The following is a 21,500-nucleotide window of genomic DNA, read 5'->3' on the forward strand; positions in this document are numbered from 1 at the left end:
AACAGGAATGACTTAGTAGAATAGCATTGGCAGGGAGTAGAAAGCATCGAATTTAATTTTCTGAATCTCGGAAACCAAGACACAAATGCACACGTTGTGAAAGAATTGTTTCCCCTGCCACTTTTCTACCCAAAACCCTAGGAGATATTTTAATGTTGAATGAGAAATGTGAAAGCAGCCAAGCTAATAATGTTCATGACAAACCTGAGAACAAGGGAATTTGAGATTGAGTGATTTAACATCCAAGATTTCTGTTTTCTTTGCTACATACTTGGAGGACTGGCACAAGGACTTCCCCATCTAAAACTTGGATTTTCTGTGAATTTAGACATTAAAAGCCATCAGTTACCATCAGAATCATTTATTTACTCTGGAGCCTGAAAAGATGAATGTTAGCTTTGGCTGAGCCAGTCTAGTTACAGACTATGAATTCTTATTTCATTATTAAGTACTGAATGAATATTCACCACTCTGTCCTTAGAACCTGTGGGGTCATGATATACATGAACTTTTTATGACTTCTAACAATATTTTTATTAATGTTTCTTTAATGAATTAATGCTAATACTGATTCATACCAGATTTAGATTTAATAAACTATACCTATGGTTCTACTTTGGTGAAGGTAGATATTGATCTTTTTAAAAATGATTTTGCAAACAGGGCTATTTTAGGTGATATTTGTGAGATGAATAGAAGTAGATGATGTATTATTAAACTGTCATCTATAGTTTCACTTGGCAAAGTCACATTTATTTTGGCCTAAGGAACAATTTCATTTACTCCAGAGTCCTGGTACATCTATGGTAATTTTGGAAGTAAGTGTAGTTATTAGAATGAGGTTTAACTAAGAGAAATTGTTGAAAAATGGCAATAATGATCTTACATTGAGTCTCTATTCTTTTCCAGGGCATTTATATATATGACCTCTAATATAAAGACTCTTCCAGCAGTCTTCTTCAGTTGTGATGTCATGCTTAATATTTCATTCACCTAGTTACCTTTAAACTGTTTTTGAGCAAAACTAGATTTAGTATACAAAATATTGCACTTGGAAACCAGGCCTATGAATTACACTTGACACTTTCTGTTATGTAAGAAGGAAATAACAACCACTGTTGATTTCAAAATCCAAACTGATGACTTTGTGGTTTTCTTGTTAATGGAAATATTTTCCCATGACTTCCTTTTAAATAGGCTAACAAGAAGCACTATTGTATCCATCCCCAAACTATAAACTTTGATGCATTTGTTATTAAATGAAAATAGTACTTTTTAAACTTTATGAAGTGCACTGATGGTTCTGATTTGGCCAATTTTACCCTTCTAGTGGTATCTGTTTCAAAACTTGCTCCTGGTAACATACTTTGTAATCAACTGAGTTAAATCCCATTGAAATGCAGTTAAGGTACAAATATAAATAGTAAAGAAACACTAGTGAGTGTCATTGGTATCATACAAAAATAATAGCTATCTTACTAGAAATAGTTGTTTCACTTGTAATAATAACCACCTATGCTGAATAATTACTTTATATGAGCCACAGAAACACTCTGCTGTAATTTTTGCAGTAATCTTATACTGCAACATTATAATTCCAGCACTCTGGGAGGTTGAGGTAGAAGAATCACAAGTTGCAGCCCAACCTGTGCAATTTAGTGACTTAACAAGACTGTCTCAAAAACTAAATAGGCCTGGGGATATAGCTCACTGTGAAGGCCCTGGATTCAATAATCACCAGTATGGCAAAACAATGAGACACCTCCTTCTGGCATGATCTATGAATTTAGTAGGTAAATATCTAGTGAATTCATTAAACTTTCAGGTATTAGGAAAACATCAGCTTCTGTAATCAACAACATTTCAGTGACAGCACAATGCAAGTTTGTTGTCCTTAAGGTCTCTGCTACTTTCACAGTCATAGAAAGTAAGAGAAAGGCCCACCGTGGTCTGAAAGTGACAGGCTTTATTGGCATGCATTTGATGGCCTTACAAAAATGACAGGGAGGGGCCGGGGATTTAGCTCAATGGTTCCAGCGCCTGCCTTGCAAGCGCAAGATCCCAAGTTCGATCCCTGGTACCAAAAAACAAAACAAAACAAAGAAAAACAAACAAACAAATAAAAAACAAAAATGACAGGGAGGTGGGGCTGTGTGTGGAAAGAGCATGGGAAAAATAGATCCAAGCATGGTCATCTCATAAATACAGAGATTACAAAGGTGTGTTTGTGAGCACACGTGTGTACACTTCATTCAGATGCTATGAGATATTAAATGTACAATAATGAGAGCACTTCAATAAAAATGTTACCTAAAGGAAAAATTCAACATTCCAATGGTTACTATGGTATTTTCAGCTATTTCTCATATTTCTCATAGTATTAACATTTTTAGAATGATTTTATAATATGAAAACCCCAGACTATTCTTTTGCATAGCTACCTGAAGTAATATCTGTAGCTGATACAGGGATATAAGAGAATGAGGCCAATAGGGCACACAGTTTAGGAAGGATTATATAAATGCCGATCTGGAACTGGCAGAAAGTAGGATATTATGGGGTGGTCTTGGTCACAAAGGGACAGAGGTCACTGCTCCCCAGAATCCTTGGGTTGCTAGTGTGCTCAGAGGATATAAAGAATATTTGATGCAGACAGAGTGATAAAGCTCAATGTCACTTTGGTCTCATTTTAAAACAAAAATTGGCTTTGCCTTCAAAAGCAATCATATGCATTTATGTTTCACCTTGGCACATCAGGTATTCTTTTGGAAGCATTGACTAAGCATATTCTCTTTGCTCCAAACTAGGTCTGCAAACTGGCTTTCTTCTCAGCTTCTACAAGCTTGTCAAAGTATAAAAACAGTGCTCTGTACTTATTTTAAAAAAGCCTTACCTTATAGTGCCATCAGACCTCTTCAGAGGCGTCTGCTTCAGACAGAATGAGCCTAGGCCATGCTGCTGAGCAGAATGAAAATAAGCATCTAAAATATTGAAAAGGGTCTACGTAGCACATTTTGTCTTTCTCTGTCAGTTTCCTCATACATTTTTCACATTTCTTATAAAATCACTGCTTAGAATCCAAAGAAAATATGAAATAATTAAGATTGGATGGGCTGTGGTCATCACAAGTATGCATAAATAAGGTAAGGCATTGCTTTGAAATAGAAGCACATAATATGATAAGTATGCACTTCAGCCGACCATAACAAATGCTCATGAAAATCTAGGTGGGATATCCATTTGCCTCCCTCATTCTCTTGCAAAGTTATTATTTTGTAACCAGCAAATTAATGAACCATCATAGAAAACTCCATGGGGAATCAAAAAATACAAGAAATGTTGTAAGTAATTTTGTTGTGATTTGCTTAATAATAATATCTACAACTGGCCAGTGTGCCATAGGCAGACAATGGATTCCTAAAGCTTGATGGCACAGATTTTAAATGACACTTTTGAGACCACTCTTAGATGTCCCATGGCTGATCAAAGAGGCAGTTCATTTCAGTGATCACTAAATGAGTTTATTTGGTTTGAAAACAGAATGGTGATACAAACTGCTATTCAAAGTGAGATTCTGAAAAATAATTTAACGATGTCATGTAATAGAGTCATAAATCCAATTTTTCATGTATTTCCTCCCTTCTCAGAGAATATATGTATAATATTTTCTGTCACTTTCATCAAAGTACTCTCTATGCACCCTATGCAAATAGACGGTAATATTTAGTTTTATGGTTTATTTTTCTCAGTGCATTTGTGCAAAAGGAAATGAAAAGAATACAGTAGTTCCAGCCTCTCATATTTTATGAGTGTCTTTTGTAAAATCTTAACTAGTAGGAATCCAAAACATTTACAAAAACAGTGATTATTGAAATGAAAAATAATTATTTATTTACCACACACAGTTACTTAGGTAACAAGTATCCCTAATACACATTTAGAGTAAATAGTTAATGGGTATTAATACATTCATCGTGCTCTACCACTGATCTCCAGATCTCTTCTCAACTTGCAAAATTGAAATTCTGTGTCTATTAAACAGAAGCTCCCATTTCTCCCTCTCCCTAGGTCCTCAAAACCGCCATTCTACTTTCTGTCTCTATCAATCTACCTGCTGTAGATCCTTATATAAATGCAATCATGCAGTATTTACTTTTTGTCATTGCCTTATTTCACATTACATAATATTCTCAAGATTCATTCTTATAGCAAATCTCAGGTTTTCTTTCCTTATTAAGGCTGAATAACATTCTTTTATGCATTATATTAAACATATGTATATGTAAAATGTAAAAATATATTTGTTTAATTTAGCATATAATATGTAATAACTATATTACGTAATAAATACATTGTATTATATATTTGTATGTTAAAATATGTTTATGCACATAGAATATGAATATAAATATTTTACATATAGACATTAATATATTTAAGTTTATACAATATTGACATATATTCATACATGTAAAATATGTATGTGACATTTTGTTTATTCTTTCATCCATTAATGAACATTTGGATTGCTTCCACCTTTTGGCTGTGACTAATATTTAAGACCTTATTTTGACTTTAATTAAGTAATTGATTTATTTAATGATACTGGATATTAAAGCCAGGCTTGTACATGCTAGGCTAGTCCCATACCACTGAGCTAAATTCTCACTCCCTCAATTTTAATTATTTTAGATGTATACCCAGAAGTAGGCTTGTAGGGTCATGCAATGATTCTGTTTCTGTTCCTTTGAAGAACACCCATAATGTTTTCTAAAGCAACTCTGTCATGTCACATTCCCACTAATGATATAAGCTTTCTGGTTTTCTTCACATGCTCATCAATGCTTATTTTTTTCTTTTTTGGTAATTTGTTTGCTTATAGTAGCTATTGCAGTTATTTGTCAGGTGATACCATCATTGTTATCATGATTTTTATTTTTGTAATGATTACTAATGCTGATCATCATTTTATTTGCTGACCACTTGTATATTAACTTTGGAGATGTGTTTTCAAGTCTTTGGCAATTTTAAAAATCAAGTTATTTGGGTTTTTTTGTTGTTGAATCTTAGAAGTTTTTTATGTATTGCAGATGTTGACACCTTATCAGATTGTGATTTATGAATATTTCTTCCATTCCATAGTTGCCATTCTTGATTGTTTTCTTTGATATGCAGAATTTTGCACATTTGATGTCTCACATGACTATTTTTGCATTTGTTAACTGTGGTACTGTTTCTAAGAAATCATCACTGAATCCAGTATCTTGAAATTTTCACCTATGCTTTCTCCTAGGGGTTTTCTAGTTGGAGATCTTTAATTTATGTTGAGTTAATTGTTGTATATTGTGTAAGATAAGAGCCTAACTGTATTCTTTTACATACAGATAGTCTGGTTTTCTCAATAACATTTTTGAGTGATGGTGCCAGTATTTCTGGCACCCTTGCTTAAAATAAATTTCCATAGGTCCAAAGATTGATTTGGGGGCCATGTATTATATTCCATTAGCTGTATATCTATATTTATTCCTTTACTTCACTATTTTTATTATCATAACTTTGTAATAATTTTAAAACTAAGGATTTCATACATTGGTGCTTTTTTTCAAGTTTATTTTGGGTATTTGTGTACTATTGAAATCTCCTATATTTTAGGATAGATTTTTCTATTTCTGCAAAAAGTGCCATTGGAGGGCTGGGGATGTGGCTCAGTGGCACTGTGCCTGCCTGGCAGTTGCAAGGTCCTGAGTTCAATCCCCGGTACCAAAAAAAAAAAAAAAAAAAGGAAGGAAGGAAAAAAGAAAGAAAGAAAGAAAAGAAAGAAAGAAAGAAAGAAAGAAAGAAAGAAAGGAGTCCCATTGGAATTTTGAGAGGATTATATTAAAACTGTAGATTGTTAAGTATTGATATTTTAACAATATTAAGCTTTCCAATTCATGAATATACAATATATTTTCATTCAGTTTTTTCTTCTTTTTGAGGACAATCAATAGAGTAAAAATCACTGCCTTGGTTAAAATTAATTCTAGAGTATTTTATTATTTTTTAAGGCTGTTGTAAATGGAATTGTTTTCTTAATTTCCTTTTCATATTGTTCATTTTTAGTAAATAGAATTGCAGCTGATTTTTGAGTTTTGACTTTGTATTTTGTAACATTTCACTATTTACTTATTAGTTTTAAGAGTATTTTGTGGAATTTTAGAATTTTGTACATATAGAATTTATCACCTGTAAACAGATGATATAATTCTATTTCTTCCTTTCTGATTTGATTCCTTTTCTTTATTTTTTTTGTCTAATTGCCCTGTGTAGGACTTTTTGTACTGTGCTGAAATAAAGTAGTAAGAACAGACATCATTGTTTTGTTCCTATCAGTCTTTCACAATTGAGAATGATGTTAGTGGTGGACCTTATTTTTATGATGATGTAGTTTCACTCTTTGTTCAGTGTTTTCATCATGAAACATTGTTAAGTTTGGTCAAATGCTTTTTCTGCATCACTAGAAATGAGCATGTGTTATTCCATCATTTTATTAATGTGCATTATATTGTTTGATTTTCATATGTCAAGCCATCCTTGCATTCTAGGAATAAATCCTACATTTTCATGGTGTACAATCCTTATAATACACAGAGCTTTGTTTTCTAGTAATTTTTTGAGTAGTTTTGCATCACTATTCACTATGAATATTTGTTCATAGTTACCCTTTTCTTGTAGTGTCTTTGTCTGACTTTGATATTATCATAATGCTGGCCTCACCATGTGAATTTGGAAGTGTTCCCCTACAGTCTTCGGAAGAGATTGGGGGAAATTATTGTTAATTCTTTAGACATCTGAAAGAATTCACTAGTAAGGGCACTTATCCTGACCTTTTCCTTCTTTATATCACTCTATTTATGTATCAGAGCTTTCATTCAATCGATTTATGTACTTTTTATTCATTCAAGTGAAAAGAGGGAAAAGCGTTAAATTGTTGCTTTACAAGAAAAGAAATGCAAACATTATATTTGTTGTTGTTTGCTTTAACTGTTTTGTTGATGGTTAATAAAAACCAGCACACATGAATTAATGCTTTAAGAATATTCATAGCCACCTTGCCTACTCATGGAGTACCATCATTATCAACATTTAGACTTATATTGTTTCATTTATACCTGCCATCACTCAATGTGGTAGAAGGGAAAGGAAGGAACAAAACCCACTAATTAGTGAAGTTCTAAGAAAATCTCATCAAAACATCCTGAATGAAAGAATGATCATGGCTAAATTTATTTCCTCTTCAAGGTAAGAGGAGAGAGTGAAAACTCTCAATGTTCTTCAGAAGTCTTGTCTCACAAATGATGTGTGTCCATATTTAGATCTTCCCCAACTTCAAAGAAGGCAGAAAAGGTGCTCCATCAATTCTGTATAAGTTGCTTAGAGCTGGTCTGTTCTTCAGTCCATTGCCTGTTTGGTATTTGCTTTTTCCTGGGCTTGAAATCTCTTTCTTTACATCTTTGCATGGCTGAGCTTTCTTCTGTTCAAATGTCACCCGCTCAAAGATGGCTTCCTTGTTTACCCTTTACAATGAGACTGTTTCCCCATATCCTGGTCTTCTTCAGATCTGTTGTATATTTTTCATGTGCTTTCATGGCTCAGAATATGATATCTGCTTATTGATTATAGTTTTATATCACACTAGATTGAAGAATGGTTAAAGCAGTCTGGTTCTTTTTTATTATGACCTTATAGCACTTGGCATAATGCCTGGCCCATAATGGCTACACAGTAAATTGTAATTGACACTACATCCTAAAACATCGATGAATACTGAGGTGCCACCTGGGGAGTTCTATGTGCTGTGGTGTCTTAGGATCTAATAGCATTTGTATTATTTTTCTATGAATGATACAAATGTATTAATAAAACTTGAAAAAGGACAGCAAGAGGAAGGCACGTTATAATTTTTTTCTAAGAATCCATCAAATTAAGCAGCAAAATTAAGTTGGATCTTTAAGATCAGACTCTTCTCCAAATGTTTCTTTTCATTGAATCAATATGGCTCTCAGCTTCTTGCTCATGAAATAAATGAAATCTTTAATTATTATTTCCATATTATTTCCATGATATCAGCAAGAAAATTTTTGTTTTATGTTTCATATTTATGAAAATTAAATATTCTCTTCTATACTTTTTCTTCGAATCATGTCACAGTGCTTCACTTTTTGACATTTTGCAGTAAGTTGGCTATATAAACAACCATCAATGTAAAAAGTCATGATTCTCTTAACATCACAGATTCGTCTGGAAAATACATCCTTCGGTGATTTCTTCACTGTTTGAACATCTGAGAATATATTTATACAAAGTGAGATGCTATGAGTATATTTAGAATAGTCTGCTGAGTTTAAGATAGTGGCATTCAAAGGGGACATAACCCACATAGCTTTCTAATTATTACTTTATCAAGACCAAATATTTAACAGAGAACTTGACAAATTCCTTAAGTGTCAGAAGGTAATAAAGGTTTCTTTCTTATTCAGAATGCAAATTATAAAGTCATTTTAAAATACTGTATTAATGAAATAATCTTTTCGATTTTCAAGATAATGTTGTGTGAATGTGTTACTAATTATTTAGAACTTGAAATTATTAATTATAATCAAATAAACTTAATAACTACCTTTTCTAGCCATGTTGGATCTTATGAAATTGCTGAAATTCAAATATTTTCAACTGAAGATGAATTCAGTTTCTTATTGGTCATTTTCAGTATTAAGTTATGATTTTGCTGAATACTCCTGAAGTGATATGAATCTAAGATGAACATGATTTAGTTGTTGAGAACATTTTTCCATTGAATTATTTATGAATAAGTGCATTTTTACAGGTACCATGCTGTGTCACTCCAGTTATTAAAGGCCTTTTGTATAAAATTGGGTCTCTACATGTGTTCAAGAACACTTTCATGTATATTCCACTTCAGTTTTCAAATCCCAGAAAATGCATGGGAATCAACATTCATCTTTCTTTGGTCTCCAAGACATAATTCATGTATATTCAAAATTGTTTTTGTTTTGTATTGCTGTGCAAAACAGAGAGAATGTGTGAGTCAGTGAGTGTGTTTGTGTTTATATGTGTGTATGTTTTCTTGTATTCTGGAGGGAGGAGGAGGAGAATGAAAGCAGTTGTAGGAAGAGATGGAGTCAAAATAAAATTTGTAAGAAAGAGAATGTTCCAGTTCTAAGAACATGGATTAAATGGTGAGAAAATGCATAGCCAAGCTGTAGATTAGAAAAAGTACTCATCATGCTGTCATATATATATATATATATATATATATATATATATATATATATATATATATATATATATAACTTGGAAAATGGAAATAATGAGAATAAGATTAATAATAATGGAAATTTTTATAGAACATTGATCACAGTTACACACTACACTAATCTTTTTTCCTTGAGTAATCTCACTAATAAGAGCTGGTGGTTCTCCTGTTTTACAGAGCATGATGTCTCAAGAAAGTATTGTATCTTCTCCATTCATATAAGGCATTCTCGCTGAAAGTATGGAGTACATGTCTTTAATCTGTTGAGAAGTTTCTGTTCTACTTCTAGTCTCCTGATAGCTTTTACCATGAACAGCTGTAGAATTTAGTCCAATGCTTTTTCTCCAACTAGTGACAGGATCATATGGTTTTTTCCTTTTCTCTGTTAAAATGATGACTTTGGGGGATGGATCTTCCCGTGCTGAACCAACACTGACATCCCTATAACAAAACCACTTTCTACATCCTGCCAGATCTGACTTCTAAAAGTTTGTTTAGTTAAACAAATTGCCATCTATGTTCATACTTTTTGCTTCTATTATCTTTATCCAGTTTTAGGATTAGCACAATATTGATTTCCTAAAATGAGGGGAGAAGTGTTCCTTCTTTTTTCTGCTTCAGTTGTTTGATATAATTTATCAGTTAAAATGTATATGAGCCTGCTGTTGTCATATAGGTAGGTTTTCAAGCTAGGAATATACTTTCTTTAATAGGTGCTATTCAAATTTTGTATTTCCTCCAGAGTTAGTTTCATTAATTTGTCTTCCAAGGTACTTCTTAGAAGTTGTCAAATTTATTTCAAAAAGGACTTTTGTAATATGCTTTCTATATCCTTTTAAATTCTGTAAAATCTGTGGTAATGTCTTCTAGATCTTAATATTGTAATTTTAAAAATGTATAACTGATATTGTGTAACAGGAAGAAAAGCTCTAAAAGAGCAGGGGAATTGGGAGGGGTAGGGGAAGGGAAAAAAGGGAAAGGAAAAAATATGAGAAGAGGAAAAAAATGGAAACAAGGTCTTTGCGAATAGGGAAGGGTGGAGAGGGTGAAGGGAGGGCAAGGGAAGGGGAAAAAAATAAGAACCAAGAGACTCATGTAATGGTACAAGATCCCAATGATGAATGTAACTGTATTTTATACCTAAAATGTACCAATAAAGTTAATGGGGGGGGAGTTAATAACATGCTCAAGGTCTCACAGTATTTAGTTGGTGGTAAATCCCAAAAATAATTTATAGTGCTTCTGTGTTGATTAATGAAATAATTTACTAAAAAGCATGAACCTAGGGACAATGTTAGGTATTAAAGTTGGGTATGGACTAATTAGAAGACAAAATAATCTAAAACAATTTGAGATAAATTTAGAAGGTAATAAAAACAAATCTATAGGGAAATCATGCATACAGGTATTTTTTTAATGCAGATTATCTCAAGGTGAATTAAGTCTACTACAGGGTGTATTACATATTCAGATGAAGGGAAGAGATGGTCATTTAAACTGGCTGGATATTTGTAGCAATCCTTTGAATTAGCCGCATGCTTACAAAGAAGATAAGTCTGTAACAAAATGCAAAATGAACTAAGTACAATATACTGGATAAGCTTATTGTCTTGGCTATGTGCTTTTAGCTTCACATATAAGAAAACAATTAGTCACTTCTGAACTTGGATCTTCTTTATGGGTGATCTTATCTGCAGGTCCTGTGTCTCAAATGTGTGTCTAACAATTAGTCAGTGCTGCTACCATGTGCTTCTTCCAGAATGCTGCAATTGAACATCCACTGTGGTGGCTTCATTAAGGAGGAGCTGAGTTTTATTCTATTTCATTCTAGTTTAGGAGGTTGAGAATGTGGAAATATGACCCTGACCTATAATTGGATCAGCAATTTCTGGATTTAGTTGCAGAAGTTGGAGCATTTTTAAGAGTTAGGAATGTGGAATATTTGCATGTCCTCAGAGTTGCTTTGCTTGAAATAGATGCACATGTCCTTCAGATATGCTTTTCTCTGGCCCTAAGACCTTTGCTGATAGATAGAATTAGAGCAGCTGTGAAAAACTGAGAGAACTAATAATTCTGAGAATATTTGGGAAAAGGAGAAAAATAAAACTAATTCTCAAATACCAGAGAGTAGAGAGAAAAAAATTCTTTGAGATTTGGGTATAAAGATTAATCATGGGGAAGGAACCGAGTTTGATCCCCGGTACCAAAAAAAAAAAAAAAAAAAAAAAAGATTAATTAGTAATCAAAATTTGAAATTTGTGTAGGAAAGAAAGAAGTGAAAAACCTTTAGTGTGTTCATGAACAAATATTCATGCAAGGTCAGCTGTGTTCAAGATAAAATTTCTGGGTCACTTCATAAAGAAATGGTTTCTGACAAGAAATAGGGATCAGCAATAAGAATAAAAAGTCAGTTGACATTTCACCACAAGGGTTACTACTGTTAATATTTAGGAATATATACTTAGAGTCCTCTTAATCAATATAATCTATACATTTCTAAATTATATTATACTGTGCAAATACTTTTTCAGTCTTCTGTAAAATTACATAATAATTTATATTAATATATTAAGGACATCTATTCATACTAATAAATAACTTTTACATTCCTGTATATATTTCATTATACATCTTTACTATATTTTGTTTATTAAATTTTATATTTTGGAAGATTTATGTCTTTAATTGTTTTAGTTTTATCGCTAATATAACAATAAGTATTTTGAGATTATGTCTGTATGTTGTTTTTTATTACCCTTTTCTTATCATTCATAGGTTTTTAAACAAAAATAATCAATAAATTAAAAAAAAGTATTGCTAATTTGTGCTAAGCTCTCATAGGCCTGGGATACAATGGTGAATAAATCAGAATACAATGAGTAAAGTTCCTTATTTTTATATAACTTACCTTCCAATTGCAGACATAAAAAATACACAAATAAACCCATAAATGAATATGGTTATTTATAAAAGGCAGTAAGTACTGTGAATGTAGTAAAAATGAGAGAAGGGATAGAGACCACTGACCTTGGGAGTAAAGAATGGCCCCCTGATTATGTTTGGCCTTAACTGAGTTCTGAGTCTCGGGGAAGAGCTGACTACACATGGGGATATAGCTCTTCATCAGGTAAGGCAAAGTTTGCCAAGTATGAAAGAACCTAAATATTTCCAAAACTGAAAAGACCCACATGGATGGGCTTAATGATTTAATGTCATAGAGAAAAGAAAGAGTGGAAGGTAAGTTCAACAAATAGGCAGGGTATGAGGCTGTGGTAAGAGTTTGGGTATTGTTCTAAGTGCAGTGAAAAGCTTTGGACCATAGTAATCAAGGAAGATATGTACTCTCTTTGATTTACCCCACCCTGTAGAGGGCAAGGGTAAGACAAACAGAGACAGTATTACTGACATTATAATAACTCATATACACTAGTTCCTTACAGTAGATTGTTAGTACTGGAGACAGATGTTAGGTATTTGTAACAAAATTTAGAAAGAAAGCTGTGTAAACTTACTACTTATTTTCTAAATCATCCCTGAGAAGGCAATATTGGAGCACATTGTAGAGATCACTGTAAATGTTTCTAAATGTACACAAAAATGTATATCATGTAACAGATAATTATAATTCCATTTAACAAAAATATGTTAAACTTTGGCTGTTACACATGAAGAATATCAGTCTTTGCTCTGAAGGTCACAACTTATGATATTGAAAATATATTTACTGGGCTGGGGATTTAGCTCAGTGGTTTCGCCGCCTGCTGCACAAGCGCAAAGACCCGAGTTCGATCCCCGGTACAAAAAAACCCCCCAAAACGCGAAAATATATTTACTATATAAAATTAGGTTTAATTGTAGTATTAAATGAATATTGTAGTATAAGTATTAATTTACATGCCAGATGTAAGGTCTTTGTCCCACAAAGTGAGAAAAATGTAAGATTTTAACTGTGAAAATACTTTGGCATTCCAGTTGGAATTTAGTCCTTTTGGGTCATATTTTTTTTTAATGGACATACCAAACAGACTATAGTAAGTCTTTTCTAAACATGCCCCTAGCTAACACATTACACCCAGAGTGATAGTAAAAGCTATAAATGTGCATGTTGAACGTTCAAATTTTATTCATATGAAACTCATATTATGTTCAAGTGAAATATATTTGGAGCTCCTAAATTACAGGGTTTTTAAAAATTGATCCTGTCTTACAAGCACCAGAAGGTCAGATTCTCAGCTGAAAACCTCAATTTTGACAAATCACATGCTAAAGGAAGATCGTAAATGATAGTATATTAGATACCATTGTTTTTTTTCAGCAAGAGGTAATTAAGAGAAAGTCAGTTCTTTTTCAAAATTATAGAAACCTGATAGCAAAATGGAATTTCTTCTGAAAACATCTAATTTTGGACACAAAGCTATTATGTAGAAGAACTCGACAAACAAGATTAATCACCAAAGCTTAAGATTTTAGCATAGTACCATAATTTTCAAAGCTTAGAAAATCTAGCCACAATGGAAAAAGCTAATTAAGCATCCCACACCTTATCACTTATGAAAACACACTTTAAAACCTGATCATTACAAAACAGTTGGGCATCTTTACATACTCAAACGAAAGACCAAACATATATAAAGCTGACTCTTTACCTTGCTTTCTTCTTCCCTAGAGAAATGATATAGGAAAAAAGTAATTATATTGATAATTTTCCCTGTACACATAGCTGTGGTTTGAAAGAAGGAAGTAGAAACTTCACAGATGAGAAATTCTGAGGTTCATAGAGAAGAAAGGAAAAAGCTTTTGGAAAGCCACAGAAGTAAAGAAATGTAGAGAGAGGGCTGAAGCTTTGTAGTTAAGCAGTGATTTAGGTCCAGGTGGGAATATTGGCCACCCAAGTGCGACCTGCCAGCTTGAGACCTAAGGGACATTGTGCCATATGTTCAGGATGGACATCCATTGCTGAAAGTGGCCAGCAAAATGCTACAGTCTTGGAAATTATTAGATATGATGGAAAGTGTCCCTTGAAAGATACTTCTTAGTATTTAATGATAGAAGAACATCAGTGGAATATGTTGGTGTTTACATATTTTGCTCTGTCTTACTAATGATTATGCATGGTCAACTGAGTGACCAGTTCAGATTCAGGTGAATGAAGAGAATGAGAAACTTGGAAAGATGCACCATACTGAAGTATAATGATTTTACATGTCATCCTATCAAGGTTATTGCTTTCTATAATCCTAAAAGACCTATACCAGATACTGTATTCATTAATCACAAAGGAAAATAGTAACTACACATTGAGGAAGGATGGCAATATTATCTTAGCCAATTATTCAAGATTAAGATCACCAGGAATAAGACATACTCTCATTTTTTGCCTCTTACATGATGGTTATAACATTGCCTAGTTGACATTCTGGCCCAAACTTTATAATCACAATCTTATATCATAAGTACACATCAGACAAAACCAAACTGAAAGACATTCAACTAAGTAGCAGGCTGGTGTTATTCGAAACCATTGACATCAAAAACAAGGAGCAAGTGAGGAGCAATCACTGGTTGAGGAAGGCTAAGAGAATGAGAACTACATGCAAGGGGGGGATCTTCCATGGATCTTGGAAGAGAAGAATGACATTAGTGAATAAATAAATGGGTACTATTGTAATTAGGTATTGGTTTTGCATAAATAATAAAAGTAAATCATAATATATGAATGTTAATTTGCTAATTGCATAGCATTTTATGGTCATGTAAAATGTCAATCTTAGAGGAAGTTGTGTAGAAGTACTATACAGAAATTCCGTTTTATTTTTTCAAACTATATAAATAAATAATGGTAAGAAATTTAAAAGATAGCAGTAAAATGGAGGACTATTATCAGATGTATGTATAAGTGTGTGTATATCTACCATCTATCATCAATCTACCTACCACCTACTTTTCTATCTCCAAATATACAAATTTCTGATAACAGAATATACATCTTAATAGATTTTAAAACGCAGGAAATCAAGTCACAATTTAGTTTTAAAAAGTTTTTAAATATGCATATTATTTCATGACATATTTTCTACAATATTGAGTCAAAGAGACATGCAAAGTTTGTCTCATAGTATTAGAAAAAAATTATGAGCACAACAAAACAAACAGTATTTTAGACATACGTAAGATTTTTACATGATAATATGCATTTGAATGTAAGGTCTGTAGCACATTTCCTAGAATGGAATGATTGTATTCATAGCGGTGGGCTTGGAAACTGCCAAATGCAAATGGCTCACTGTACGGGGTGGGATTTGAGAGCCTGTAACATTTTAGTATGGTCCTGTTGGTCTTGGCTCAGAGGAGTGGTCACATGTCCCCTGTATGCATGGAGAAGACTTAATTTGTGGTGGAATTCTCCTCCCCTCAGACCTGGAGTCCTCAGATTTCTATGATGATAATCTATGGTTGTTCTTCAAGTTGCAAACATGCTTAGTAACTTGGAACAATATTCTCTCAGTGTCAATCTAGATGCACAAGAAACTACTAGGATTTAAAGTTGGGTGTTTAACCCCAGAGACTATACATTTTAAAAGTACTTTTAAAATTTATTTTTATTTGAATACAGAAAAATGCAATCATTTTGGTGCAGAGTTCTGAGTGTTAACAAATGCCCAGTCATTTAACCACTACTGCTATTAAAGATACAAAATGGTGCTATCACCCAAAATCCTCTCCTCATGCTAGACTTTTGGAGTTAACCTCCCTGACTTTTGACCTTGGGAGAACTAACTCCATTGCCCCTACAGTTTTTAGCTTTTCCAGAGCACTGTGTAAACAAAATCATGTAAAACATGTTCTTTTGTATCTGGCTATCTTTCACTTAAATTTCTGTATTTGAAAACTTGATGATGTTGCATTTATCCAAAAATGTGTTCTTTTTATTGCTGAGTAGTATTCTATTTTATTGGATATACCACCATTTATCTATTTATCTGCTGAGAATCATTTCACATAGCTTCTAGATTGGGCCAGAAAAATCGTGCTGCTGTACACAGAAAAGTCATATTATTAGATTATAAGGCAAATGTGTGTTAACATTATAAAAAACTGTCAGACCATTTCCAAGTGGCTGATAGGTTAGAATTTCTTCTCACAGCATATGAGTCTTTCAGTTGGTATGAATCCTCTCCAGTGATTGGAATTTTCAGTTGTTTTTTGGTGTTTTATTTAGACTTTTATAATAGCTATGTAATAGAATCTCACTGTGATTTTTAACTGTTTTCCATAATTACTAATCATATTGAACATCATTACATATGCTTATTTATCAGTTGTCTAATTCTTTGGTTAAATGTCTATTTACATCTTTTCCTTATTTCCTTAATAATATACGTTTGCAGTACATAATGACTACAGTCATCGTGAGTAGTTGGTACGTGTACATAACCCATCTTAACTGTATTTATGCCCCCTTCCTCTCCCCCTTTCCTCTCACTCTCCATCTTTTGGTCACTTTTCCTTTTGCAAAAGATCTATCTTCCTGATTTCTTCCATCTATCTTTAATTTGCTCTGTAATTTATGTACACTTTGGGTTTCTAATATAAGAGAAACCATGAAAATATTTAAGCTTCTGTGTCTGTCTGATTTATTTCACTTACCATTATGGTCTCAAGGTGCATCCATCTCCTACAAATGACTCAAACCTATCCTTTTTTATAGCAGAGTCGTATTCCATTGTATACAAATACCAAATTTTATTTATCCATTCATTTGTTGATGTACATATAGGCCACTTCTACAATTTAACTATTAAGAATTGTGCTGCTATAAGCATAAGTATGCACATATCACAAGGGCAATGACCAGAAGAAACAGTTCATGGGAGGCAGAAGGCACCAAACTACAACCACCGCCCTTTCTGTCCCTCACATCTTATCCAGGCTACTCACCCCTAGGGCAGGTAGCACTCACACCCTTAATCCCAGTGTCATGTCCTTGATCCCACCAGCACAAATTTGAGATCCAGCCACCTCTGAAAAGCTCCACCTATGACTGTCTGAGGCTTTGGGGAGACATCCAGCTATAAACTAGAATATATGACTAGAGTTCCTTTGTCAGATGTGCGATTTGGGAATATTTTCTCCCAATCTTTGATTTGTGTTTTCACTCTCTTAGCAGTGTTTTTCAAGGAGCAAAAATTTTAAAATTTGTTTAGATCTAGTTTATCTTTTTTTTATTGGTTGTGCTTTTCAAACTGTGTTTAAGAAGTCTTTGCCTAACTCACAGAAAATTTGTTTTCTTCAGAAAGTTTTATAAGTTTATTCTTTTCATTTAAGTTAATGATCTATTTGGAATTACTGTTTTATAAAGTGTAAACTATAAGTCATTATCTATCTATCTACCTGCCATCTTTGATCATCTATTTATGTATCTATCTATCTATATAACTATCCCTAAATATCTTTATATGGAGTTTCCAGTTGATCTAATATTTTAAATCTTTAATCTTCGTACCTTTGGCAGAAGTCAAGCAAACATACTGGCATTTGAGTTTATTATCAGACTCCTGTTTCAACAATTTATGTTTCTATCAATACTACACTTAGATTAGCGTAAGTCATAACATCTGATAATATAAATTCTCTAACTTGATTCTCCCCTTTCTAAATTGTTTTCATGATTTTAATTACTTTGTTTTCCATATAAATTTTTGAATCATTTTGGAACTATCTACAAAATATTTTGGTAGGTAGGATTTTGATTGGGATTTAGTTTTATGTATAAATCAGTTTAAGGTGAATTAGTTACTCTTTGAGTCTAGGAATATGGCATATATTTGCATTTATTGACGCATGCACGCTTATGCTTGTTTGTGAATACATATGTTACTTTAAGTAAAGAAAAGCATCAGAAGAAAAACAGAGAGATCTCACCCTTGTGATGATCTTTCTTTGCATTTTGATTCCCTTGTTTGTCTCCCTACTACTTTTTACTTCGCATAGTCCTTGAGTGGCTGCTTTTTTATTCTTTTGAGAATTTTTAGTTGTAATTAGTAGGAGAACTAACCTGTAGTGGATTTCAACTTGTTTTAACACTGAAAATCAATGGACTTAATCTTGATTATCTTGTTGTGTGGGGATGGCCTGAATTGTGGAGCACCTAGAGTGGTTTATTTGGAAATTTTCAGCTGGAATATATAAACTATGAGTCAGCTTCTCAAAGGTGGGGTGGTTGAATGTAAAGGATGCATCAATACGAAGTTCAGAGGATTTATCTCAGGTCCAAGGGAGAGAGGTGACCAGCACTCTTTCCTTTTATGTCCAATAACATTTATTCTGATTCAGGAGCATCTGCCTTTCTTGACAGTGTCATGATATATAATTTTAAAATGAATGAAATGAAAATTGATATGACAGTTTGCAGAATCACCAGTGTGTCTGGGAGCATTTCTTATTAGGCAGTGCCTTGCTGATAAATAACAGGAATTAGCATGTAACACAGAATCTCACATTACCACTTATTTATCCCAAAAAAGAATATAATTTCATGTGTCTAAACACATCTCAGCTGAGTGATGGACTCCAGAACTGCCAAGCTGTACTGTCTCTTCTAAATCTCAAGACTTATTATCAAGGAAGTATAAGCAGCTCCGTTTTCTAACAGGGATAATAATCAAATTTTTCATTTTATCTCCAAGAAATGGAAATAACTAAACGTATTCTCTCAATCACAACAGACATATGCAAAACATGGACAAATTCAAAAAATACTTATTCAGTATTTCTTCTGTTTTCTGTTTAAATAATTCATGAATCTTCAAGGTTATTTGTTTTCGTTATAAATCAATATACTCTCCTAAGGACCACTCACCTAATTCTTTACTAAAGCAGAATGATACAGAAAAGTTCCAAGCACTGGCTAAAGTGAAGTATTGTAGTGAATTCTACTTACAATTATTTGATATGCCTTTAGCATAATAATATATCTTTTGTTAGAAGTTTATTTGTGAACGTAGAAAGTCATTTGGGCTTCTGAATGAGATCAAAATGCATGGATTTGCAAAACCATGAAAAATACTTCAATTTTTTTGCAGGTGATTTTATTTTTCTTATGAAAGCTATTCAATGTTATAGCATATAATGTCTTAAAAGTCATTCTTTTAAAATGACATAATGAAATTAGGCTGTGTAAATATCAGCCAAGGTTGGGAAAACTCAACACTTCATGGAGATTAAAAGTGCATGTTTCATATGCGAAATTATCCAGTTATGCACAGAAATCCAATAGACATTGTGACATTCATTGTTTCATTCATTATTTGTGCCCTGGGCACTGTGCTGGTCCTCTCACATGGCATAGATGATTAACACATGAGTATTATTTTTAAAACCACAAGTAGGGCATTGTGAATTAACTTTAAAATAAAATTTTAATTATCTTTTTCAAATGACTCTTTGGTACATAGTCATTCAAATGAAGGTGAGAACAATTACTTTGTACCCATAGGCCTCTAATGGATAAAATGTTACAATAAATATTTAAATGTTTTATTCACAATGTATTATACTCGTAGTTTGCAAATTTCATTTGAGTTGTATGTTTATTTCCCATAATTTTCTGATTAGATCAGGTCTCTATTAAAAGTACCATTTATAGTTATTCAAACTGCAGCAGAAGAGTCTTGCAAATACACAGTGTAGAAACAGAGTGGAGAAATAGAGTTCCAATTCCAACACCACGGCTCCTTTTTGACTACCACATGCCGATCCATAATTCTGGGATTAAACTTCCCATGACGTGTTGGCTGTGGTAATATTGTTTAGATAACGAGGAAGTGTCACATTCCCTGGGAAACCCACCTGGATTAAACTGATTAGGATTCTCATCTACAAGCTCTTGCAAATACTAGGATAATGAATTGACCACTTTGTAACAAATTATTTTAACTCTACATCCTCCACTAAAATGTAAATTTCCTGGGGCTGATTTTCTGGACTGCTCCAGTGGCACTGTCCCTGTGTGGAGGCCCCGTGAGTGACTCTTTCCTGTTCTCCAGGTGCATTAACCCAAGGATGCTGCAGGCCCTTCACAGACTCTCCTGAGCTTGGGGCGTTCTCCCAAGAGCCAGTGGTGTGGGTGCCTCATCTGATGACAGCACAATGTGAACTCTTTAGAGAATTTTCTTTACAGTTCCAGCTAAATACTTTGTACCCTGTTTTACTTCACTTGTAAAATATGGCATTATTGGATGCTGTTCTGCTCGTGTTTCCATGAGATGTTAATACATTTCCTAAGAGCATTTAATCTGTCTTCTTTACCATCTTTATTCAACTCCAAAATGGTGCCCATCACATACTAGATATAAATTAAACACTTGTTGAATGATGTATAAAGTCTTAGGATTGAGGTGCTAGTTACTTTTTTTTAGAAAACATGAAAATGATTATATAACTATTTTAAAGTGGCATTTATATCCCATCTAAAATAATCCTGTACATTCTGCTTTGAAAACACAAATTATTTATGGTTTAATTCTTAATACTGTTCTTCCTGGGAAACATATAATAAACTTCATGTGGATATATTTTCTGTATTCATAGTGCCTACCATGGTACATGTATGCACACAAAGAATGCTTAATAACAGTAGGTTTAATATATATAAATACCATATATTTATACTCTATATAAATGGTATATGTTTATAGTGTGTAGTGATATATATATTATATATTATAATAATCTTATATATATAAGATTATTAATGCTAAGGTGTTTGTCTATCCTTCAAGCCTGTTATAGCACAAAGTAACCATGTTTCTTTTCACATTCACAGGATTATACCTTGACAATGTACTTTCAACAAGCCTGGAGAGATAAGAGGCTATCCTATAATGTAATACCTTTAAACTTGACTTTGGACAACAGAGTGGCAGACCAGCTCTGGGTGCCAGATACCTACTTCCTGAATGATAAGAAGTCATTTGTGCACGGAGTGACTGTCAAAAACCGCATGATCCGCCTGCACCCAGATGGCACGGTCCTTTATGGCCTCAGGTCTGTAGTGCTCATTTTGAAATTTAACTTTTTCTGAACAAAACAGTTTCTGCTTTCTATTGGAAGGGAATATTTTGTGCTTTCCTTTATTCCTCCTGCAATTTTGCTGATAAAGAGTTAAGCCTCCTATCCTGCAGAT

The 21,500-nt window shown here is 33.1% G+C and overlaps 1 protein-coding gene across 3 annotated transcripts in view; it reads left to right on the forward strand.

The window, feature by feature from the left end:
- Positions 1–21,500, forward strand: part of Gabrb2 (gamma-aminobutyric acid type A receptor subunit beta2) — a 213,827-nt gene that overhangs the window by 50,068 nt on the left and 142,259 nt on the right. For all 3 annotated transcript variants that reach the window (XM_021240141.2, XM_087194870.1, XM_087194869.1), the window contains exon 5: positions 21,141–21,361. In XM_021240141.2, the coding sequence (XP_021095800.1) occupies positions 21,141–21,361 (221 nt within the window). The remainder of the gene's footprint in view (positions 1–21,140; positions 21,362–21,500) is intronic.

This window comes from Heterocephalus glaber, unplaced genomic scaffold (assembly GCF_053883595.1).
Source record: "Heterocephalus glaber isolate CG9 unplaced genomic scaffold, H.glaber_assembly_v1.0 deba00001606, whole genome shotgun sequence".
NCBI classification, from domain to species: domain Eukaryota; kingdom Metazoa; phylum Chordata; class Mammalia; order Rodentia; family Bathyergidae; genus Heterocephalus; species Heterocephalus glaber.